At 40.3% G+C, this 25,808-nt stretch overlaps 1 protein-coding gene across 18 annotated transcripts in view; it reads right to left on the bottom strand.

Moving 5' to 3' along the window:
• Positions 1–16,372, bottom strand: part of CACNA1D (calcium voltage-gated channel subunit alpha1 D) — a 189,317-nt gene extending 172,945 nt beyond the window's left edge. For all 18 annotated transcript variants that reach the window (XM_062610644.1, XM_062610656.1, XM_062610661.1 and 15 more), the window contains exons 1-3: positions 16,030–16,372; positions 13,693–14,011; positions 11,144–11,249 (exon numbers count right to left, since the gene is read on the bottom strand). In XM_062610644.1, coding sequence (XP_062466628.1) covers positions 11,144–11,249; positions 13,693–14,011; positions 16,030–16,066 — 462 coding nt within the window. In that variant the 5' untranslated portion in view covers positions 16,067–16,372. The remainder of the gene's footprint in view (positions 1–11,143; positions 11,250–13,692; positions 14,012–16,029) is intronic.
• Positions 16,373–25,808: the final 9,436 nt, after the last annotated feature.

The following is a 25,808-nucleotide window of genomic DNA, read 5'->3' as shown; positions in this document are numbered from 1 at the left end:
TTAGCATTTTCAGATACACATGAAACACCGTATGGAAGTTTACTGTATCTGAGACATCTAACATTAACTCCCCCAAATTTCCTTTCCTACTGCTGTTTACCTAAATGTCACTGCTTTTGCTGCATCACTATGGGAACAGTGGCTGTTCCTTCTGTTCCTATATTGCCACTACCAATCACATTTTCCTCGCCAAAATTTGCTGCCAAAACATTCTACGTTCTTGAACTTAAAATATAGCCTCTGACAACACAATTCACCAGAAAGTGTTCACCAGAAAGACAGTTAAACCATTTCCAAAAAAAGATAAAATAGGAAACTATTTTAAGAGAATCCCCCAGATCTCATTTTACTGTTCATTACTGTTCATATGAAACCTATTTACCATATTTGTATGTTTCACAGACTCAAACTTTTTTTCTCCCCATTTGATATCCTTTTAGAGCAGGAAACTATTTTATAGGTGGGAAACCAAAACACTAAAAAGATAAACAGCCCGTCTGGGATCACAAGATGATAGGCACAAACTAAAATATTCAATGCTCATTTCTGAAGTTCTCGACCAACATCTTACCTGCTTTCTCTTACCCTTTCTGTTGTGGCACCAAACTTTTATTTCCTTAGACTGCATAATTCAGTGATTGTCTTAGAGGAGACAGGCAGTTCTGTAAGCACAAAAATTAAGAAAGCCTCATCCCTACAGCCTGGCATTGGTTGATAAGATTTGGTACTAGTGGGCTCCTGCTGCAGCCTGCCTTTGAGGGAGGGAGGAACACAAACTTTCTCTTCCTGTTCTTGAAAACCACGTAAAAATAACTGCAATCTTTGTTTGTGCTGTATTTGGTTAAAATGAGATGCTCTCAGGACTTAGAGCTACATTACAACTTGTGGCCCATGTATTTTCCATCCACACCAATGAAAGCTCTCAGCCATACAGTGCTTAGGGAAAATGTAGATATGAGAAGCAGCTGACAGTCTTTTACTACAGGAGACAAAGTCCTTTAAAGAAGTCACAAATCTAGCCTATGCTGACAGACTAGGGCTCTCAATCCACCTATGCTCAACCTGCATTAACTATGGGTGTTTAGCTCTCGAAGACTTCAGGAAGTTTCAGAGTTCAGGGTAAGGTCTTCTTACTATACTAAGAATACAGATGGCATGTATGATCTTAAGATGGGCTTACTCAACCTAGCCATGACAATGCAAACATAAAACCATATCAGTAGCCAGTGAAATAACGTGGCCTTTGCTGACACCATGTTTTAGGGAATTTCAGTAAAATGTGATAGCTTCATAATATTTAACACAAAATGTAAAAATTTAAGTACCATTCAACTTGGTACTAGAATGTAGAGAAATTTTCTGTTGCCAGTAGCAGAGACTTTGTACCTAGAAGTATTCATCTTTGCTCCAGCAGTCAATTAGAGCACAAACTCTACTAAGCATCATTCAGTAACATGCGACTTTTAGGTACAGTTCAGTTAAAACACTGTTCTTTTTATCACAGATTTTCATTTTGTTTTTGTGAAGTCACAGGTGTCAAGAAATTTGGAGACCTTATTTTAATAAATGTACAAGATCTGTAGAATTTGGTAGGTGATTTTCTTTCATTTTTTCCCTTTGCTATAGCAAGAAATCAATTACTGATTTCTTCAGAGCTACCTGAACTTAGAACCAGCAAGTCTTCTTGTGATGAAGATAAGCATATACTTAAATATCATTTCATGATGAATAACTGACTTACACCACACATCATTGTTACATGTTTTAAAGGATTCTGGATGGGTATATGAAAAAATAAGTAATGACATCATAATAATTCTATCAGAGTGAAAAATTATATTAACAAAATGTCTTATAAACATAACAGAGCTTTGGGGTATTTGCTTGGAAGGACTGCATTTTTCTGATTAGCTGAGTGGTGTCAGACGTGATCTTGCTGGAGGCTGCAGCCACCCTCAGCCAACCCAGGAAAGTATGATAATTCAACTACTGAACCTTATCAAGGAGCACTTCCTATGCTTATGTTCTTACATTGTAAAGAGCTTTACAGCCTTTATACCCTACAAATGTAACTGACTCTGTACGCTCCTTTATGCCACCAGATCTTCTGCAAAACTTTATATTACTATCAAGCACTACAGTATTATCCTACAATAATACTCCCTAATAACATTGAACAGGCAAATTACACATCTTGGTCAGCTGTGTTGATTTCATTGAAAATACTATTTTCATAGTTAAATTTAGAGCATTAATCACAAACATTTAGAGTTTGGTTTCAAATGCTGAAGTCAAGCACCCAGGTTTCTGAGAATCACCACACTGCTTAATCAAGGCATTCTTCAAGAGTGGAACACTAAAAGCACTTGTCATAAAAATGACTAGGAAAAAAACAGGAACAACAGTAACGTGTTAATCGGTGCTACCAAGGGAACTGCATACAAGCAAGAACTAAGCACATGCTTTCAATCTCCTCTGAAAGGGGAGGGGAGAATGAGAGTCTATTTGCAATTCGTTAGATGAAAATATTATTGCAGAGGACTACACAATAACAAAAACTCTAACATTGAAAAGCAAATCCATCCTGACTAATATTATGCCACTATCACTATTTATTAATTTACCCTTTCTTCATGGCCCTGTCCACCCAGATGGCTCACCTAAAGAAAGGTTTTTGGTGCATCACAGGATAAACAAATCTGAGTTGTTGCAAAAATGAATGATGAACCAACTCACACACTCAATAAACCATCACTGCAAACAGCTTGTCATTAAAACTCACCAGATTAGAAAGTACATTTAGTTGCTCTTAACAGCTACACGAGTCTTTTGAAGTACCCAGGAACCAGCTTTCTGCACAACCTAGAGTTTTAAAATGGGTTTTATAAAGCAATTCCAAGTAGTATTTATGGCAATCCCCTTTTGGTGCAGCATTGATACAGAGCAACATGTAAAGATTCTCAATTTTTTGTGTTCATTTTTAAGTAAACACTTCAGAAGCTATTTTCAAGGTTTCCTTTAGCATAGCAGCTATTGTCAAGGAGTAAAACCATAGATCATTTCATTAAATTCACATGCTCAACACGAGTAAATTAGTAATTCACATGGGTTGACATACAGTCAGTAAACTGCTTTTTTAGCTTAGGTTTGTTCTTTTTTTTTTTTCCGAGCATTTGAAAATCAACCTTTATTATATTCCAATTCTTTGTCTGAAAAACACAAACTCCTCCCACTCACCTTAAATGCTCACTTTAGATTTGAATTACAACTATTTTAATGTCAAATCTAACTATTTTCCCACTGACCATTCAACTGATATAGTAACTATTAAGATTATTCTGTGTATTTGGAAGTACACAGATTTATTCTTATTGTGACCAGTCCACGCTTCACAGTTTTCCCTTTATCAAGCACTATTCTGTCTGGGGAGGCTGACTTTAGGCTATAATAGAAAAAGAATTTACACTGTATCTCCCCAGGCAGGTTGCCAATAATGCACTACCAGCAAATCTCTTTAAGGACAGTTAGTAGCCCTTAGTAGGAATTCCCCACAGGAACAAGCTTCCAACTTTGAACATGGAAAAAAACATTTCCTTCCCAACGGAAATGATTAAGTACATCTTTTAGCAAGACCTTCTGGTTTGGATAACTGAGAAGCTATCTCCTGCAACTAAAAACATGGAAAATCATTTTTGCAGTGTCATTAATTGAAACCTGTAAAACTGAGTTATGGAACTTCCCATACCCTTGCACTCCAAACAGCCACTTTTAGCTGTGCTGGAGTAGCTGGATCCCAAGTTGTATTGGGGCACACAAATATAAAATAAACAACAGGGACTAGTCTATGTTATTCCCAAACCTCTACAAATCCAAATGACCAAATGACCAGTTAGAAATTGCCAGTCACCTTGGTCATATCTTACTTTCAGGAGCATCCCTTTTTCTACACCAGTGTGAAATGAAATTTCTGTTTCATTCACCACTAGAGATGGACTTGACACATGCAATTATGTTTACCAAGAAAATTCGAGAACTATTTCATGCTGCTGCTATAGTGCACGGCAGACAGAACAGGCCTTGGAACTGGCTACAGGACAAAGTGGGTGTAAACCACCAACTCAGAATTTCCACAAAGGAGAAAAGGTTTTTGTAAATACATGATCTGCACTGGTAAGTAAAGTCAATCCCTAATAATCAGTCAATGCATACTACTGGAAGTAGCACATACTTGTAGTTTCATACAGCAATAGGAAAAAATGTAAATATTAAGATAGTGCAGAGTACAGCATTAGAATAGTTTTTAACAGAAATGTCATCTATTAAGGAATTCTTGCAGCTGTGCAAGAATTACTTACTGATGCATGCTGTCTCACCTAATGACCAAACAGCATTAGCATTAGTTTTCAGAAAGTTAAGTCAGACTGCTCCCGTAGTTGAATAGTTACTTCATGGGTTTTCTGAATGATAAAATAGATCAGGGTAATTGATGTACATAAAAAGCAGCACCTAAAAATATTACTGAAACTATCCCTGAGAACATTTACACACAGAGATAAACTGATGAGCAAAGAATTCAAGCTTATTCATGTTTAAGCCTGTGTGAAAAGAAAAAGGACAGTTACTAACATTTGGGTTTTTCCTTGCAGGACCTCCCAAATACTCATACACAGAGCTATAAATACATTTCACTGACTTGAATCAATATGCAACATAAAATTCCTGTGGTACATCAGTTACAATTAGATCCAGTATTTTTGAATCCTTCTTCAAATTAAATTTCATGACATTTTCCTTTAGCACCAGCAGTTAGGTGCTTGGCTAAATAAACACAAACATTATCACGTCTCCACCATGATCTTCCATATACAAAACAAAGTATTTTTCAGTAGAGTACAAGTTATCTTTCATTTTACCTGAAAATTTTACTCAGATGACTTCTGTGCCAGCTAGCAGAGACATTAGAAAAGACCATTAGCTAAGAATCCAAAGGAAAAAAAAAAAAAAATCAGTATAAGTTATTTAGACTGGAAGATGTTCTACGTAAGGGGAAACAGATCCAGGCCTTAAAGACACCTGAACTACAAAAATAAACACAGCTAAGACACTAAGGATATGTAGAAGCCTTTCTAAAATATATCACAGAACAATTAAACAAAAAATTTTACTAAATGTGGTTAAAATTAATAACATTGTACAATATTTACAGATAAGCTACATGTAAAGGGTAAGTAAGGTAAAAAATAACTTTTTCAATAGATGGATTATTTATGTGGCCTGAGAACTTAATGAGTCATAGGGTTGCTAATGAGATAAGGATAGGAAGTCTGACATCTCCAAGTCAAAAGTTCAACCAGCTCTTCTCAGAGTACTCTCAGCTGTGCCCTAGATTGAAGGCACAGCTAACAGTTCAGGGACAACTACTGCTGGAGCTACTGAAAGATCCACCTGAATCTACTTGCAAAGAAAGTCTTTGCCTGAAAGCTCAGACACAAACATTACCTCTCTGTAGCAGTGTCCACTACTATGGCTCTCCCAGTCCCAATCGCCTGGAAGAAAAAAAGGTGTCCAGGACCATCACCCAACCTGCTCTGTAAGCACAGGCTGGAAATACCTTCTTTTAATGCAAAACTACACTCTTTGAGAGGTTCCCTGCTGACAATAGTAGTCAGAAACAAGGCTGAAGCATCCTCTTATCAGGGGCATAGAGGCTAATCACCATTAGGTTCCAGCCCTTCATGCATTAGGGTCAAGCCCATTACTCACATGACTTTGCACTTGCTGATTTGCTGTAATTTATGCAAGTATCAATCTCTTTTCAAGAAGAACAGTGTCACCATTGAAACCCTTCAGGGTCTAGCCACTAGAGATGCAGCACACCCAAAGCAGACTCAACCCAAACTTCAGGGGTGTCATTTTCATAGACTCTCAATGGATGGATGCTTCTTATTGTCCACATTTACCTTTTTTTTTTTTTTGTAACAATCAAAAAGGTCAATTGGAGCCAAGATCCAGACTTGCACTGTGCATTGTAAAGCAGCCCAGTGCTAGTCAGACCAGTTGGAAAGTCAGTAGGAGGCAAAGCTCAGGAAAGCAGAATATGGAACAGCAGGATGATACAAGAAAAAAATTGAGGTGGAGGAGTGGAATAGAGCAAAGCATGCTGCAGAAGAGGACAAATGGAAAAGTAAACACAGAGGAAAGCCAAAGGGTAGGCACAAAAGAAAGAAAGGAAAGAGTGGGAAGTTCACAAAAGACATGAAGGGAAATATACTACAGATGGGGAGAAAAATGGAAAAGACAGAAACAGAACACAGATATATACAGGAAACCCTTCCTGACAGAAACAGCTTCTTATCAAGCTCAGACAAGAAACATAGCCAAAAGAAAAGCTGAATCAAGCATGCAAAGTTCAGATCACCTGAAACTTCTGAAGGTAGATGAAAGAAACTACATTAACATATGAAATAGTAAGCTTATGAGTATTTCACCCCAGAATACACTGCTCCTGTTCTGCTGTAAGAGAAAAACATCTCTGTGTCAATAACAGTTTCACCCATCTACTTGCAGAAAGCCTGGGCTCACTTGCGAAAGAACATGAAGTGATTAGGGATGAAGAATTAAGTAGAATTCAGAATCAAGTTCAGTAACTGGTTTTGAAGTTCATTAGCTTGTATTCCACTCCATGCAGTATAGAAAAGCATGAGAGAAATACTCTAAGTATAGAAGATCCCTTCCTCCTGCCTCTCCTGGCACACATCAGAGAGAATGTCAAGGTGTTTTAAACAAAGGATTAGACAAACTTTCCCAGAAAACACAGTACTGTATTACTCAGCAAGCGGCCAAACACAGTCCAGTCTGAACTCAACTCCGTACTTCTGCTTTGTTTGTAACACATTGTTTTGTATGACCCAGTACTAACAGATCGGTCTCAAGAGAGAATATAACCATGAATCCAATGTGCAAGGAAACAGCAGAAGTACACCCTATATTCTCAGAGAACAGCAAAAAGGGAAAACGGAAATCTAAGTCTGCCTGCCCAGAAGATGAGAAGACAAACACACTAACAATGAAAGGGACTCCTATCCCACATCAGTGATTACCATCTGCTTAATTTAGTCATTGATATCATGAAGAAACGTCTTATTGCTTCCTTAAGTTATCATAAGTATCTCATTGCATGCTGCTGGCTTTGTCACAAAAATTGCAATAATCACAACTTGCACATCAGCAAAGATGAGTGACTGACAGAAAAACACAATTGTCCCACCCTTACACTTAGCTTACACCATCAACTTTCCATAGTCTACTGTTCTAGAAACAAGCATTCTCACAAATAACCTAAGACAGATGTCTGTGAGAAGGTTTAAAATAAAAAACTCACATTCAAGAACGATACTTAAGACACCACCTATTTTAAAACAATACATAAATATGTATACATTTGATTTGATATTTCTCTTAAGACACATCTACCTGTTACTTAAAATGCTTGTCATATTTGAGGGTAATTTGTGCTGAAATTTCTTTTACCATTACTACTGCAACATACAACTGTGGTGACTAGACATCACTTGTTGAAACATTCACAAGAAGGTAATCACAGGACTCAGCCAGCACTTGATGGATGACAGATGGTCAGTGTTTCACTGCCTCAGTCACAGGTGAAGACAGACTTAGAAATTTTATTTCAGGTTTTTCTTACAAATCTTGGAAATTCCAGCATACAGAAGCCACCTCCTAACATCCCATCACAAGAGGAGAGCATACCTGTTCTGCACACACACCCCTGGATTGAGGTTGACTTTATGACCTCATGAAGTCATGAAGAATGAACACTTCGGCTGCTCAAATTCTCAGACATGCAAATGGTCTTCTCCCTACCCCAAGAAAAACCTAGAAAAGTTTCCATTTTCATTTCCAGTGGTTTTTGACCTACTGTACCATTGCTTCCTCATTCCATGGCAGATTACAAATTATGTGTATTTTGTAGTCACAAAAAGAAAAATCCAGATGCATAAATATTTAAGGTTTTTGTTTACAAATTAAAAAAATATGAGGCAGTTCTGCTAGCTGATGGAAAGCAATTAATCTATTCAACTCAATGAAGCAACATTGATTTACTCCCTGAGAACCAAGCCCTAGATGTAATATTTGCATGCAAACTTGTCCTGGGTTCAGCAGTAGCAGTCATTTTCCTCCTTCTTAGCAGCTGGTGCAGTGCTGTGGTTTTGACTTTCAGCCTGGGAACAGCACTGATAACACCGATGTTTTTAGTTGTTGCTAAGTCATGTTTACCCTGACCAAGGACTTTGTGAATCTCATGCTCTGCCAGGGAGGAGGGGAAGCCGGGAGGAAGCAGAGACAGGACACCTGACCCAAGCTAGCCAAAGAGGTATTCCATACCACAGCACGTCGTGCGCAGGATGTAGGACTGGGGGCAATTACCCCAGAAGGGCTAGATCACTGATCAGTTGGGCTGGGTATCGGTGGGTGGTGAGCAGTTGTGTTCTCTTCCCTTGCTATTACCCTTATCATTATTATTATTGGTGGCAGCAGCAGTGGTTTGTGTTACACCTTTGTTACTGGACTGCTCTTATCTCAACCTATGGGAGTTGCATTCTTTTGACTCTCCTCCCCAACCCTCCGGGAGCAGGGCAGGGAAGTGGGGGAATGAGACAGAGGCTGCATGGTCTGATTTACGGCTGGGCTTAAACCACAACAAAACTAAAATTTGTAAAGCTGAACTTCTGGAGTTTGCAAAGTAAGAAAGTGAAGGCACTAGAGGCAGCACATGTTCCCATTCCTCACTCTGGTCTCTCCCCCAAGGCACTAAATGATACAAGTGCTGCAATCTGCACCATGTCGATAATTGCCAGTGTCCCAGAGATGCAAAGAGGCTACAGGGCTGGTAGGACCAAACACCTTTGCTGGAAGGAGAGAGGAAATTATCTTACTTTGCTCAGCTCTTGAACTTGAATTAAAGCTGGAGTGGGGTACAGTCTCCCAGCAAGGTCACACTAGCAGTGCAGGGCTTCTGGAAGACATATCTACATCCAGGGCCTAAAATCCTGCCAAGCCTGTTCATAGGATTTAATACCAATTTTTAGGATTTGGTCTCGGGTTTTAGACCAGTATCACAGAAGACCTGAACATTACTTGACAGAACAACCCCTACTTCCATTATAAGACAACTGAGAGCCCGCTCACTCTCAAATATGTGTCTAGACATACACCTCCAGCATCAGGAAATGCATGCTCAAGCAGGTTCCAAAGTAAGCCCAAAGATTTCTAACTCAGCTCTTCTATAATATTCTCCCACAGTACACTTGAATATACATTAAGAGTTCAACAAAGGAAGTGGATCTACACGAGAAAACGTCAGTGAAATACCAGAGGAAGAGACATGAACCCAGACCCACTGGTTAGTGTATTTCATGATGCAGAACTTCAGTTGTAAGAAAAGCCAATGTGGCTCATTGCAGAACTATTTATTTTATTAGATAAGGTACAAGGGATGTTCCTGTATGCTCCCTTATCGAGCTCAAATCTGTCCCAGCACCTGAAAGTACATCGCCAGGATAAATTCTGTTCTCTGAGCAAGCTTAGTGGAATTACTCAACATCAGTAGAAACAGAATGCAAATTTAAATGGGAATTTGAGAGAATTTTAAATAACTAAGTAAGCTTTGTACATATATAACTGGGGGTTTTCAAGACCCCTTCTACTTAAAAAGCATAAGGATGTCTTACAAGAAATATATATACATATATTTCTTTTTTTGCTTAGAAAAACCTGCCACATCAGATAAAAAAAAGAAAAACCATCAGGGACGAAAATGTCAATGCATTAGCCTCACAAAACTAATGTTAACAATATTTCTTGCTGCACTATTAGCCTCTGACACAACTAACAGCTTTACCCTTTTCATGTAATGCATTATGAAATTAGTTATTAGCAGATCTCTTGGTGGATTGACAGCTATGGAGATTTGTGCCCTGATTTCTCAGGATGAAGGGGGGGAGGACAGGGAAGAAGAGAGAAATAAAGACTGTTGGTTGGCTAGATAGACAACTGCATAAATCATTCTTTACAGTGACCTGAATTATTCTGCCTTTCACCACTACTTTTTATTGTCCATATTTGCTTCAGCTTGATAAACAAAAAAATATATAAGATGGGTCATATGCACAGAATAATTACTTTCAGGAAAATAAACAGGCTTACACACCACAAATCACACAAACATGTTCATAAATAGAAAACCTCACATCAACCCAAATTTTCCAGGTAAATTAATCCAAAATTGCCTACTTACTGGTACCTATTGATTTTACGAAGAAACCTCCCCTCTCCCAGAAAAAGTCACATGCAGATTTTGAATGTACAGGACTACTGAACTCAACTATTTCAAGATGGTGATTACATTAAAACAATGAAATTACTGCAATATAATTCAATATTACCCTTGAATGTAACAGCTTTTCTAAGTTTTAATACAGAATTAACACAAAATTAGTTTTCATTGTATTTTTTCAACTGCAACTCTAGTTGCTACTTTCAATTGAAGAAATACATCTCTACGCTCTGCTTACTGCATTAGCATCCCTTTTTTGAGAGATCACTTACACCAGCAGTGACTGCTTTTAAAATACACATTGATGTTCCTATCACTTTAAAATGTATTAATGTAAAATTCCCCACCATCCTCTCATTAAAAGCTAACATATCTAATAAAATACACAGCAAAACAACACTGTTAAAAAAATGAAAACAAACTAGACAAGTATACAAGGAAAGGCAGTAAAACTTCAGGACTGAAACAAGAGTCAGAAGCACAGTAACAGCTAGTAAATATATTTTATCAGTATAAGCAATAGGAATTAAAGTTTTTATACCACACAAATATGTTTATACAAGCAGCATAATATTAATGTACATTCCACTCCAAAGAATTTCACTTCTGAAAAATGTTGTTTTAAATACATGACATAAGAGAGCACATATTAAAACTGAAAAAACACCAAAGTAATTTCATAAACATTCTAAATTTTCACTATATATCAATTTTAACTTTTTTACTAACAGCTAATCATGACCATCAAGTTATACAGTAAAGAAATACTAAAAACTCAAGAGTACTTACCAAATTATGATTTGTTGAATTAGAATCATCTTCTGGGAATGGGATGTAAACAGCTAAGGCCACACAATTGGCAAAAATAGACAACAGTATAAATATGTCAAATGGTCTGGAAAATCTTGTTAAGGAATTAATGAATTATGTCCATCTATGAACTTTTAAGTCTAACTCTTTCAGCATCAACACTTATAAACTAAATCTTACTTTTAAGGCAACCTTTTGACTGACAACTATGACAAACAGTCTCCTTTAGTTATACAGCTGCACCACATTGTTTTCCATCACAATGATTTTTTTTCCCCAAAAAAGAAGAGAACATTGAACAAGAGAAAACTATTACTCTTGCTGCCACACAGCAATTTAGATTAAGTTCCAGAGATTAATAAAATTATACACCCTTAAATCAATACATGGGCCCTCATGATGGTCAAGGAACACTTGCTGAGCTGTTCTGTCCTCATTTGCTCACGTAGGTCTCATTAATGTTAACAGAAATGTGCTTGCCCAAAAGAGAAAAATCATTTGGGATCTCATTCGTAATAGGATATGAGAAAGATTCCCAGCAAATCACAACAGATCTCCTGTATGAGAGCTGGGAAGCTGAATAACTTTGCTTTGGCCAGGACAGCAGATGAAAGTTTAGGTGAGCAAATTGGGGAATATAACACCACTACTGGCTTGGCAGCCATGCACACTGAGAGGCTATAGGCTTCGCACTGACAATACCATATCTGGATGGCGACAACTGAAACCTGAAGATACCTTCTGTCTTCCAGAAAGAAAAATATTCTTAAAAGTAGAAGTTCATCCTTCAATTTATCATTAATTTGCCTGTCCCTCAAAGCATTTCATTGTTTTACTGTAGCTCCAAACATGGAGGTACCCAGATGAAGGACATATCCATGGAAGTTTGGAAAGAGAGTATTTAGGGCTTTAGCTGTGATTTTTGACATTCTTCCTTAATTCAATGCACAACTTCATGACACATCTCTGTAAGAATCCCACAGGAGACTACAGGAAAAATACTGAAAACACCCAAAAGCATATTTTTGTCATTTTACATTTCTTTCGGGGGGGGGGGGGGGGGGGGGGAAAAGAAAAAAGACAAAACAAACAAACAAAAAACCCCAAAACAACAGCAATTCACACAAACCACTAACTCCTACAAGCCCCATCTGTCCCTTAAGATCTGCTACATTTTGTTTGTTGACTTGCAAAAAGTTTGCCACCTCAAGGGCTGAGTTTATGTTCACAAAGCCTATCAACATCAACAGCTGCTGCATTGTGTAAAGTTACAACACACAACATGCAGCATTCTCCAGACTGCAATGAACAAATGATAGCAATGCAAGATTGACAACTTTGTTTTATGATGCATTGCTACTGGGACAAATTCAGCCCTGAATTATTCCACTCTAGATCCATAGTAATTTCATTTAACTGACCTTAGCCAAGGAGAGGCCAATTTACTGAAATTAGTTGGACTTCTACCAGTTTCAGTGAAAGAAGCCGCTATTTCACTATCTTTAATTTGCAACTGAATTATGTTCAAAGAATTGAAAAAAAAACCCAAGCCCTATAAATGAGTAACAGCTCCTATTGCCAGGTTGGCTGTTCTGTTTCAGTAACAAAATGAGTCTTATCTCAGCAATCCACTCTCTTGAACAGCTGTTTCCCGTTACAGGGATGCTGCTGTGACTAATAGGCCAACATTATCCTCCTCGTACCTCAACCAGACTATCTTTTATTTCAAACCTTTTCCTGAGAATTAAGTGATGCCAAATCAACACACTGTCGGTTGTGCCACAGACATCCACATACTTCCACATCACAACCACTGACCTAAAGACAAAGAATCCTTCCCAGCATAGAAGTCATTGGGAATACAGACCAGTATGTCTGATCTCCTCTCTACACGTGTGCACACTTCTAATATGTTTGGTGGCAGGCATATGTTGTAGAAGTCCAGAAGATTAATATATTTCAAACACTTCGATGTACTTGGAGTGAGTCCTTGACTTAACTAAATATCTTCCCTATTTCTAGTACCTGGAAAAATAATCTTTTTTAAAAGATTTCTAAATCTGACTCTTTCGCCCTAACAGCAATACACCAAACTACAATATGGAAGATACAGGTTTTGACATCTCACATCAACTCCCAGTTAACACTACTAGATTTACTCCTATCCACTCAACCTTCTTTGGAAAGCAACAAATGCAATACAAAGGTTTGCTGGAATACAATGTAAGTTTGTAACAAAAAAGTTCTGAAAATGTTCCCCCACCCCCTCCAAAACAAAAGGAACAGTTAGGGGCTCTTCTCTGACTTTGAGCTACTTATTTCAGTAAAATGATATTCTATGTCCTTATGACACAAGCTAGGAGGCTATCCTTAACAGCAACTCATGCAAAATTAACTGCCATCAAAATTAAAGACAGTTACCTACAAGTGCAAGTTAACTAATATGTTAGCTGTGACGTTATAAGATGCTATAAAACAATCAATACAAGGAACAGATTGTAAAAAAAGGAAACCACATCAAAGGATACTTCCATTCTACTAGACTAATGCAGGCTCTTCGTATTGGGTTGTTGAGGGATAAACAGAAAAGGGCACGGGGTGGCCGACTATTAGACGTATTACCCTGTTTTTTGCTCTTGGCATATTGCTGGCGTTTTCTTTGGGACAGAGATCCTACAGGCTGGGCTGTGGTGGTACTCATATTTTGGGCAGCCTTTGCTTGTCTAGCAGCATCAATTGCAGCTTGCCAAGATAGAACAGTCGGCTTGGATGGTGCTGAACTATTTGACTGAATAGCTGGTCCGTCACCAGGGAGAGGAATCCTGGTGCTACTTGCATAGTTCGCCTCTGTGGGACAAAAAAAAAAAAAAAGAAGTACTTGGTTATATTTTTTTTTATATGCTAAAATGTGTCCCAATATTTCTGAGAAAAAGATTATTTTAAGACTTCTTGGCAGTGTGATGCTTCCATGACATGTACTACAGAGCGCAAGTATATGCAGATGCATGTGTGACTGAACAGTAGCAATAAAAAGGAATCAGTATTGTAACTTGGAGTTTAATGCAAGCATCAAGACACAAACACTTCATGTTTTGATTCTTCCACTTACTGCATTTTTTCCTAACTGAATGGCAGCTTTCATGTCACCATGTTTATCCAATAAAACATAGCTATTCCTTAAAATGAACTTTGCTGTAATACCTTAGTATTCACTATTCTCTCATTTCATTTTGATCAAAAAGTAGTTATTTAAAATTCTTATTCATTGTTCAATTAATAACCAAAACTGGGGTTTAGAAGAGAGGAAGGTCCTGTAAGCAAGTTAAATCTCACCCTACTCTGTATTCTCAAAGAAAAATGCATGGCTGCCTCTCATGAGTGAAGAATCCAATAGTCTCCTGATAAACATATTCATAAAGCACTGGTATCTTTCACACTAGAAATTACACCCATGATACCACTGTAGAGGGAATGGGGTTTGGTTTTGCTTTTTAACAAGGTTTTAAAATAATAAACTGTACGTTCCAAACACTAATAAAGTCCTCTTCATCCCAGTGACAGCCAAGAAGGCAAAATACCACCTCACTGCCCCGATCTTTCCTTGCAAGCTCCTCAACTAGAGCAACAGAGTCTACTGCTGTATGCACCTGTAGAAAGGAGAGACTCCTAAGTGAAACTCAAAACTTGCAGATGCCCGGGTGGGAAGAAATATGGAGGAACGGCACAATATACGTGCTGGAAATCAGGGCTAGCAGGGGATGACTGTGAAATGGATCTACCCAGGCAGGAGAGGAAAACAGCTCCGCAGCGATCGCTGCTCGTCAGAGAGCCACAAAAAGCACACCCCTCCTTTTCTATGTGCGGGGGGGAATAGACAACGAGAAAGACGCGAGAGCCACGAACACGCGTGCACGGGGACGAGCCTGGCGTTGGCCGCCGCCGCTGCCCGCCGGGGCGAGGGGCCGCGGGAGCCTTAAGATGGCTCCCCGGGATGGCGGCGGGGGTCGGGGGGGATCACGGAGGCGGCAGAGCTGCCGCGGGGACCCGGCACCAGAGCGGCGAGCGCTAGCCAGCGGCGTGACACGGGGAGCAGCGGCGCCGGGGGCGGGACGGCTCCGGGGCAAAGGCGGGGGTGTCAGTGCCAACGACTCCAAAGCATCCCCGCTCTTCCACACGTCCCCCCCCCCAATAAAACTGCTATGGCACAGCCATCTATCTCCCCCGCCTTCCGCCTGCCCTTCTGGATGCCACGAAACATGGTTCGGCGCAAACAAACCACCCACCCATCTACCTATCCACCGTCCTTCCACATCAACACTTGAAGGGGAAACAAAGCTTGCCCCTATCAGGGGCAATACCACAAAACTGTGGGGGAGGAATCGTTTATAAACAACCGCGGGGATGTGGCAGTGCCGGAGGGGATTAGCGCCGAGGAGCCTCGCGGCTCTGCGCGGACCGGGCACATCGCACCCACGGCCCTGCCCCGACCCTTCGCCCCGGCGCGGGGAACCCCCATGAGCCGCAGCGCCGGGCAGGTTTATCCACGATTACACAAGTACGAGGGAAACGAGGAGCGAGCCGCGAGCTCCCTCAGCCCAACCAGCCGGTGTTAACGGCCCCAGGGCAAGGAACGGACGGGTATGCTGGTCACACGCCGAGGGCAGCACCTTATCCCGCCTTCACCTCATCCCCGGTAGCTCCCCGAGCCCTGCCGCTCATCTCTTTTCCCATCCCAAACGTTCCCCACCCTCCAACCCTTCCCTAATCCCCCCGACTCCCAAATCCCTCATAAATCCTCCCCCGCTGCCCCCTCCCTTCCCTCAGCCCCACACGCCGCTGCCCTTGGTGGGAGCACCGGCTCTTACCTGCTGGGTGCCGCTCGGGCTGCTGCTGCTGGTGCATGATTCCCACTTTCTCCAGTGCGTACGAGGAAAATGGAAAATAAAAAAAGGGCAGAGACGCCCCCACCCCACCGAGCCGGGTGTGCGCTGCCCCTGCGCTCCCCTCTACCCGACCCCCATGGTAGTGACTAGCGACGTGCGAGGGGCTGCTCCTCCTCCTGCCGCTGCTGCTTCGCCGCTGCCAAATCCCTCAGAGTTTCGGCCAACATGACACTCACATCCGGGTGACACGGGATCTCTCCATCCCTAGCAACCCGGCTGCTGCTGCCGCTGCCTGCCCCTCAGTCCCCCTCCTGCCGCTGCCTGCTCCTCCTCGATCCCCCTCCTCCTGCCGCTGCCGCCCGCTCCTCAGCCCCCTCCTCCTGCCGCCGCCACGGGGTTAACTCCCTCGCTGCTGCTGCCCCGCCACCTGCTGCTGCCTCCCGCCGCACGCCGGGCCGGGCGGGGGCGCGGAGCCGCTCTCTAATCGCCTGGAGCTCCGGCAGCCGCAAATAGAGCTGCCGCCGCCGCCGCCGCTTTAACCCCTTCGCCGCCGCACGGCGCCTCCCACCCCACACGGCGTTCCCCCACGCCCTGGTTCCCGGGGCTCTCTCGCCGCCCCGTGGCCCCGTCCGCTCAGGCCCCGTGAGGCAGGTGCGCCGGGACACTGCCCCGCCATGGACAGCTCCAGCCCCGAGCGCCCCGCGCTGCTGGGCCGCCGTGCTGCGGGCTCAGCCCGCGACTCCCGAAGTTTATCCTAAGAAATAAATCGGCTCTAAAAAATGCTTATTTTCGGCACCTTTCACTGCAGAACACCGACCTTTAATTCCGGGTTTGTTTCAGTGGTGTCCAAGCTACCAGAGCTCTGTGGACGGGGACGGGTGAAGGAGGAAGCTCAGGGCAGCTGCCTACGACTACTGCGAGGCAGTATTGCCATCACTGTGGAAAATAACTAATGAGACAAAGTCAGGGTTATAGACACACAAATTCAAAACGGAGCTTATGTTTCAAAACTAAATTTGTTTTCTTAGCAAGTAATATTTTCCAATATTTTTAAAGAGCTTTTCAGGATATCTTTTTTTTTAACACCCTCTGATCAAACCCAATGGTTTCAAAACTTTACCTTTGATGAAGGTATTATTTTGCTAAGAAAACATATTAGTGAAACTATTCCTACTATTCTTTTCCTCTACCACTTCCTTATTCAGATCCTATCCTCTTTTAGTCATCCTTCACCCACAACTATCTCCATCAAATTAATAATAAATAAGAACTACGTAAGCATAATAGAAGTAAAACCTTAATACAGCTGGTATTCCCCAGGGACATGGTGTAGAAAACCCATCCTCCAGCTTTACAAGTCCTCTGTTAGACGGAGCCTATCCCTTTCGGTGTTACCTTCATAAGTTATAACATAGCAGCAAGAACAACCCAGAGAGAATCCTCCTAACAAAAAAAAAACCCAACACCACTTCTTGACTTGACCTGACCTTCAGCACTTCCTTTTTTATAATCTTCTGACCTGATGGATTCAGCTGTTGAAGTCGTGAGTCAATCTGTTGGTTAGATTTAATGAGGAAGGCACCACACCCACTCAGCAGGTTTCTATCATTACAGCACATGTTTCTCCAGATTAAAAGTCTACTGTGTACTTAGGTACTTGCCTTAAATGTCCATGAAAGTCATTAGGGCTTCTTTTCCTGACAGTCAGATATTTAGGTGTCAGAAATGCTTGGTACATTTTCAAAAGTATCTAAATCAAGCCTAGTTGCCTAACAACCACTGCAGGCACTGGAAGTAGGCACCTAACGTGCTTAGCAGGAGTTAGTGCCTAACCTGCTTAGGCACTTATTGCCTTGACAAATCTAGACTCAAGTATCTAAATCACGTTTTTTAAATTAGGCTTATGAAGTTAAGCACTGAGAAATTCATAACTGGTAAATCCTGGATCTAACATCAGCAAAAAGCATCCCATAGAAAAGGGCTGCTTCCCTTGCAAATGTTTTCATGAAATTCCTAGATTCTGGCCTCAACAATGCCTATTTTCTAATCCTAGTTCTTACAACAGACCATAGCAGTATGTACTGAAAGCTACCAAATGCTTCTCAAAAATATCTTGGTGAACCTCCCAGTAAAACCATAAAAACAGTTGTTCCAAACCTATAAGCACATACTGTTGCATATTTCAAAAGCTAACGGGCCCTTTATTGTTAGATCAGATTACCTACTGTATTTTCAAAATTAGAATTATAATTAAAGAAACTCAACTTATGGCAGCCTTCCAAACCCTAGAAGGGGCCTGCCAGAAACCTGGAAAGGGACTTTTTACAGGAACATGTAGGGACAGGACAAAGGGGAATGTCTTTAAACTGAAAGAGGGGAGATTTAGATTAGATATTGAGAAGTTCTTCACTATGAGAATGGTGAGATTTCACAGAAAAATTCACTAAATTCATACTGAGACACTGGAATGGGTTGCCCAGAGAAGCTGCGGCTGCCCCATCCCTGTCAGTGTTGAAAGCCAGGTTGGACGGGACTTTGAGCAATCTGGTCTAGTGGAAGGTGTCCCTGCCGATGGCAGTTGGTTGGAACATCCTTTTCAACCCAAACCAGTCTGTGATTCTACGATTCAATGATTCTCATACATTTATTGCATATTTGCAACTAAACATAATTTACCCCTCAATAATATTTACTGGTTTTCAGGGATTTATTCTCTGTAAGGGAAAGAGGCAGCCATAGAAGCAGCCTCTTATGGACATGATAGGAGCAAAAGCCCAGTAAGAATTTAGGAGCATTGTGTAAAAGGAAAAACCTACTTAACCAAAACTACAGCCACTGTGAGCATGTGGAACGGTACACAGAAGTATTGTGCAGCAGTTCACTGCATGAAGAAGGAATAAATCCGATTGCAGTGCATGTGGGAGGAACTTGCGTAACACATACGCAATTTTATAAAAAATGGGAAGCAACACAACTAGCCTAGTCCTTAACAAGGCAGGGATTCTCACTCATGCAGGTTAATCCACTATTAATTCTAATAGTACAGCTGAAGTTATTAGTATGCTAATATACACTAAACTATTACTATCATTATACATGGGAGGAATATTTTAATGAAAGATGACTAAATTGCAAGCAAGGACTTGCAGGATTCATTCTCATCCATATTATGCATTTTCCTTTAATTTTGCATGTATTTTCAGGTGCATTCTCTTCTTTTTGTCTAAAGACTTCTATTTTCATTCTTCTTATCTGAAGTACGGTAGCGCTACAGTTTGAGTCTGAAGATGTTTGAATTTTTATCTAAAAAAAAAACCATGATGAAATTTAAATATGTCTGTATATTGTTTATGTCAGATCAGTAAATATCATCTTTCGAATTTCAGTACAAGTGAGGGTGACTCCCTAAAGAACTGAAAACAGCACTTTGTTATTATTATGAATGTAGTTTATATGGACAACTATAAAAAGTACATACTTCTGAAAGCCCGTTAACTGGGATCTCAAAACTAGATAAAATTGTGCACAAATGGATTTTAAAATACATTAATCCACTATAGAATAAAGATGATGAGAGGGAGGCTTAATTGTTCATGTTATTGACCTTATCCATGCTTGAAATTTAATAGGTTAAAAAAACTTTCAAAAGGATATAGCAATGAATTTGCATTTGCCTTCTGCAAGAATGAGCTTTTATCCTTTTGCATAATTGTTTTTATTTTTTTTCTTTTCTTCTATTTAGTGTTTGACAAAAACATTCAAGATACAAGAAACCTTCTTCACTGAGGTCTTGCCATGTAATCTTTCGCATATAAGCTCACCAAAAATACAAATTTTTGAAAGCTAAATGTAAATGAAGTGAGTAACACTACTTCAGTCTAGCTGGAGATCTAGCTGTATATTCTGGGAAAAAATCTCATTGTGAAAACTTGTACAGAAACAGGGAGGGAGGGAGGAAGGGAGAAGGAGGAAAAGAAGGAGGGAAGATATCAGTGTGCACAGACAATGCTCTTATATTTGTTTGATTGAGCTACAGCTTCAAGCATGTCTCAGATTGCCCGTGGGTTAAAGAAATGGCTGACTGTTCTAGTAATGCTTATCAACTCAAGTCCTGATTTATTTTTTCCATCCTGTAAGCAGGACTCTATAGAATGGTACCCATATAGTAAGGGACAACTGCAAGCATGATTTTGAATTAAACGCTTTCTTGTATACGTCTCTGACACTATATTTTTCATTATCTATATATGCAAATGTGAACAGTAGAAACAGTATCATCTGCCACAAACATGCTAAAAATCTGTTAAATGTAAAATCCAGTTGGATTTTTTCAAAACAAATTACTAAGAATGTAATGTGTTTTCCTGACTAATTAGATTCCTTGGCTTTCTGTGGCTTCAATTAGGATGCTATTACTCAGCAACCCAATTTATAGTCTTCCAGCAGTTCCCTCTCCTAGCTGTAGTTCTTCACTATTTTCAGTGTTTACCATATCTTTTCCCTAACTTCCTTTGATTATTAGGCTGAAAATACAGCCACTTAGAAGTTACTGGATATTCCGTTGCTCTTTATCTCAAAGTTTCTTTTCCTAGTGGTCTTATTTGTCATCTCCTCCCTGTTTACCTCAGATCTACAGTCATGGATTGTCTTCACACTTTTCTCCAGTGATCCCCCGTTATTAATAAATACTTTCCACCCTGTGTGTTATCCATCTTCCAGAACTCTCACATGCCCTACGCCAGTCCTAGTCATTTGAGGCTCAAGTGAATTGGCTTTGGTGGGCACCAGACTAGGTTCTTAGCCAGAAATTCTTTCCAACTGTATCACTGTGCTAGCAAGGTGAAGTGGTGACAGCAGGACTACAGCACCTTAAATTTAAACTATCCATTTTTAAGATAGAAAATATTTAAACCGTTGACTGCAGGAACACATTTCAAACTGTCATTTAAGTAGATTCAAAATTTTCTCTGAAGAGTTTCGTCTCTATTTTTAGTGCTCAGTAGAATGATGATTTCACAGATGGGCACCATAGCTAGCTACCAAAAAAAATCCACTACACGTAATTGTGCTTGAAAATGTCACAGTAAAATGCACGGATGACTCACAGTATCAGCACATGTGCCTCATGCAAACAAATAACTTTTATAAATACAAGCCACACTCCAGCTTCTCCAGGATATTCTGACAGTGGCTTGTGATGGAGTTTCAAAACCCCGCACCGGAGGCTGGAATACTACTAAAAACTGCACGGATTTGAGACAGAAGCAAACACGTTTGTGCGGGGGCTCTCCTACGGCGGCTGCAGGAGACAGCAGCCAAGCAGCAGCACCAGCCTTTGGCAGGCACTGTGAGAGGCAACAGGAGAGGGGGTGGCCGGGTCCAATAGCGTCAAGTGGGAATTCCAGCCCACAGAGCTTCTCCTGACACACCCCATGGGAGCTACCGAAGGCGCTGCCCAAGAGCTGCTCCAGAGTGGGGCCCAGCCCAAATGAAAACACGCTTCTGGGCAAGAGTCCTTGCTCTGCCTAGGAAGTCCTTTGATTTCTCCTCTGAAAGCCCAAATATAGCCTTACAAATGTAAACTTAATTTGCGCTTTTAAACCAACTTTTTGCTGTGCTGTCTGGAAGCATTTTCGCCAGAACAAGTAAAATTCATTATCTCTGTATTAAATATTAAGAAACTGACACAGAGACTAGGGAATAAGTAAAAATTCATAGGGTTTAACAGAGCAGAGCACAGACTGAAATAAAATTCTCAGGTTTACCTGTCTCTACTCCAGTTACTAAACACAACACAATACCTGGGATTCAAAAAACTGTTCATTTCTTGACAGATACAGGAAACATAGAATCATAGAATGTTTTGAGTTGGAAAGGACCTTAAAGATCATCCAGTTCCAGCCCCCTGCCACAGGCAGGGACACCTTCCATTAGACCAAGTTGCTTTAAGCCCCATCCAACCCAGCCCTGAACACTGCCACGGACGGGGTAGCCACAACTCCTCTGGGCAAACTGTGTGAGCATCTAAGCATGAATTTGGCAAATTTCTCTGCAGAATCTTTCCCAAATAGATTTTTAAAATTACTTGAGGAGACATTCCTTGTCAAAAGCAGCTCCTGGAGAACACTACAGCTGCACAGCTGAGCACACCAAGGTCAAGAAATGTTCTACTTCATTCTGGGGCTGTATCATGACACAGTTTCACATTCTTCCTTTTACAGGAATATGCACTACAGAGTGCATGAGACAACCTACATTTACAGCAAGAAACTGACAGCAAGTATTTATATTTATCCTTTCATCCGATTAATTAATTAATGTATTCAGCAGTGGATATGACACAAAATGTATTCCAAACTTATTTTGTTGGAAGGCAAATTTCTACTGTAGCAAAGGCATGCAGGATTTGCCTGTACCTGTTTCACAATGAGTAGGGCTAGCAGTAAGCCCAAACAAGTTTTAGAGCAAGCAGAAGCTACCAACCACTGTAAAAAGAAAGCTTGCTATCTAATAGATACCTACTGGGGAAAATGTAGTTGTGTCTCTTGGCTGGTGTTGGCACCCCACACTGGAACAGGAACCAAAGGTAATAAGAAAATCACAGGCCTATAGCATGAGGGAGGAGTCACAGTAACTGCATTAGAAAATGGGCAAAAAAGTATAAAATGCTGCTGAAGAAAAACACAAGTCTAGGTTTGCAGCCCTGGAGCAAGTTTATAAGGTCTTTTTTCTTTAAAATTTTACATTCTTATGAATAGATTCAAAGAGCTGCATTACTGACAGAAGTAGAGGATTATGGTTATTAAGTATTTTGGAAAGTGTAGTATAATCTCAACATTAGATGATATGACAGTCATTTTAAAGCGCCTCAGTAGGTAGAACAGAGACTGTCATGTAAAGAACCCATCTTTGACTTTAACATTAACATCTCATTCATATGTTCAGTGTTTGTTTTTATGGGTACCTAAACACATCTATGACTTGCATACTGTTAAAAAATTCCTTTCACTCTCTCTCTGAATGCTGTAGGATATAAGTGCTACCCTATCAGATATTTTTCTTTCTGGATTTATGGTGGCATTCAGCAAGACATGGAACCATGTTAGGTCAAACCTCTGACAACTGTGCTTTCACTGGAGTTCAAAGAGTTTGAAGGGACAAAAGCATAAATAAGGAAGCAAAGTAAATATCCTTTCGTACCATAAGACTTCACTGTGTAGCTCTTGACAAGACACAGCCCAGCTTAATAGACTACAGAAACAAATCCCTATAGAAAAGTGCTGAGGGATCATGTCAGTAGTAGACAAGGCAACAGAGGAGCTTTCAATCAGTAATAAAGTAGATGCAAATAACAAAGTTCCTTTAGGACACAGTGGACTCTCCATGTCTGTCAGCTAGCAGGTGCAGTTATCAAAAGGTGTTTGTGGGGTACACTTTGCTACTTAGAGGGTTTGGGGACTGTTTTTTTCCACCCAAAACACCACTACTCAAGCATGTCTAATGAGGATATGCTATGATGTGTTTAATATAATGGAAATACTCCAGTTGTGCATGATATTAATGCTTCTAAAACAGCTAACAAATTCTGTCACACTCTTGCTTTCTTCTGCATGACCTTGAAACTAATTGAAAATCAGTGAGTGCAGCCAAATCTCTATTTTATCATCATCTGTCTCATATAGTTGGCTTCTTGATGCAGTTCACTTACAGCTTTGGATTTACATGTAAAGCTCCTTTCAATGACCATGGAACTGGCATCTCAAAGTAGGGTTCCACTTCCTGATGAAGGGGACATCTCCCATTATGGATGTCTGCTTGAGATAGCTGACTGACCTATCGTGTAAAGGTGCTCTACAATTTCAAACACAATAAAGCTCTAGTATGCATGCAAGATAAATTTAGGCTCAGGTGGATTATGTCTCAGGGCTTTTCCAGTTTGCTATTGTAGAGCAATTCTCCAAGCATTTCTTGATGCAGAAACCTAGCTATGAAAACACTGGACACTAATGTCTTCAGTCATTTAATATGCATGCTGTTGCTTTCTTTTTTTTTTTTTTCTTTCCTGCCTGGGGTCTTTATTCCCTGTCAAATAAAAGGATTATTCCTGAAAATGACTCTCATTAGGCTCTGCAAGATTTTTATCCATTTCTCCAACTGAAAGGTTTTGCATCATCAAATAAGAAACTAGAGACTATGGCTATGAAAATATGTGAATAAAAGCAAAGGGACAGATGCTGAAGCCATAAAAATTACTACACATAATCTGTGTTTGCTGTTCCATATAAATACACAGTTTAAAAAAACCCAAACACACAGACAACAACATAGCATACAATCTCAACATTTATTTTCAGCTTCTAGCTGATTTAGTATATGGGTTTTTTTTTGTTTTGTTCTGTACAAAGGCCAGTGATTGAGCTTATTTATGGACAGATTTTACTGTTCCAAAGATACAGATTGCTTCCTCTTGTCTCATGCTGAGTATAGAAAATTGTAAACATACCAAACAGTGAATTTCACTTAGAAATTCAACTTAGAATAAGTTGATTTAGGTTTAAGGGCTCTGCTTAGCTGTGGCACATTTTGACCTACTTTGTGTGTACTATGCTGTCTGTAAAACAACACTTAAGGAAAAAGAAATGATTTTTAGTATGCCCCTTGAGAGCTAATATAGCTAATATATGTAACTGGCAATACAAAACACATTTGAGTGCTCTACACATACAAGTCTAGAGTCACTCAGCATGGGCATGTTGCAGCTGTACCTGGCATGTTACACGGCTGCTCATAAATCACAACACGGCTTTGATAAAACAATCAAGGTTTAAACAAAGCTGAAAGAGACAAACAATTATTTAAAATATCCTAGCAAAGGCTTTGTCTCGACCATCACTATTCTTATTTTGATGCCTCAGAGGAACCTCAGAACTGCTTTAGCTCTCAGTACATAGTGTTCTCAGTGGAAATACAAATGACTGTGACCTTTGCCAAGGAGATCCCTACCTAACAATACGGTTTCTTAGCATCTTGCAGCAAGTCGTATATTTGAAAAGTCTCTAAGGTAAATTAATGTATGTCAGATATTAGACTGGCCCCTAGATGTAATCCTGGATTGCCAGAATGTAGAGACATCTGCAAAGTACCTGTTTCCTTCAGTGCCACGTCTCCACAGAACAATTCTAATTGAAGAACAAATTGTAGTTGAATGTTTTCTTTCAGAGTGGAAAGGAGAAAAAAGAGCTCAAATATTTCAGGCAGTTTTGACAAGAAGAGGAAGAAAAAAAGGGAGACTGCAGGTCTTATCTTTTCTTTAGTATCTGAAACAAGAAAAGAAGGCTAAAGCTGACTTTCCCTGCTGCCCTTATTTTTGAACAGTAGATCTCACCTGGAAAAGCCCTGCAGACAGGTACTGAGGTACACACAACATACGTATGCCCACACATGAACACTCATTCGAGTTAAGGAGTAGCTTATTATAATGAGGAATTAAAATGTTTCTCGTAGACTGCAATGAGGCATGGTGCTGAGTTGCCTGGGAGGTACAGCTTCAGAACTATGGAGAGAGCAAATGTAATAAGGACTTCAAAAAAGGGTTATTATGAACCTCTTTTTCAGAATAATAAGCTGTTAAACTACTTAGAAAACATGGGGAATCAAGCTATATATAAAAAAAAAGCAGGAATGCTTCTTCAGCAGACTGTATTTTTGTCAGTCTTCACTGTAAACCCATGTGAAATATTCTTTTTGTCCATCCTTCAATT

This window comes from Pezoporus occidentalis, unplaced genomic scaffold (assembly GCF_034315485.1).
Source record: "Pezoporus occidentalis ecotype Australia unplaced genomic scaffold, CSIRO_AGI_Poc_V1 ctg149, whole genome shotgun sequence".
Lineage (NCBI taxonomy): Eukaryota > Metazoa > Chordata > Aves > Psittaciformes > Psittacidae > Pezoporus > Pezoporus occidentalis.
The sequence above is the reverse complement of the archived record's forward strand: the minus strand, read 5'-3'. Positions and strand labels throughout refer to the sequence as shown.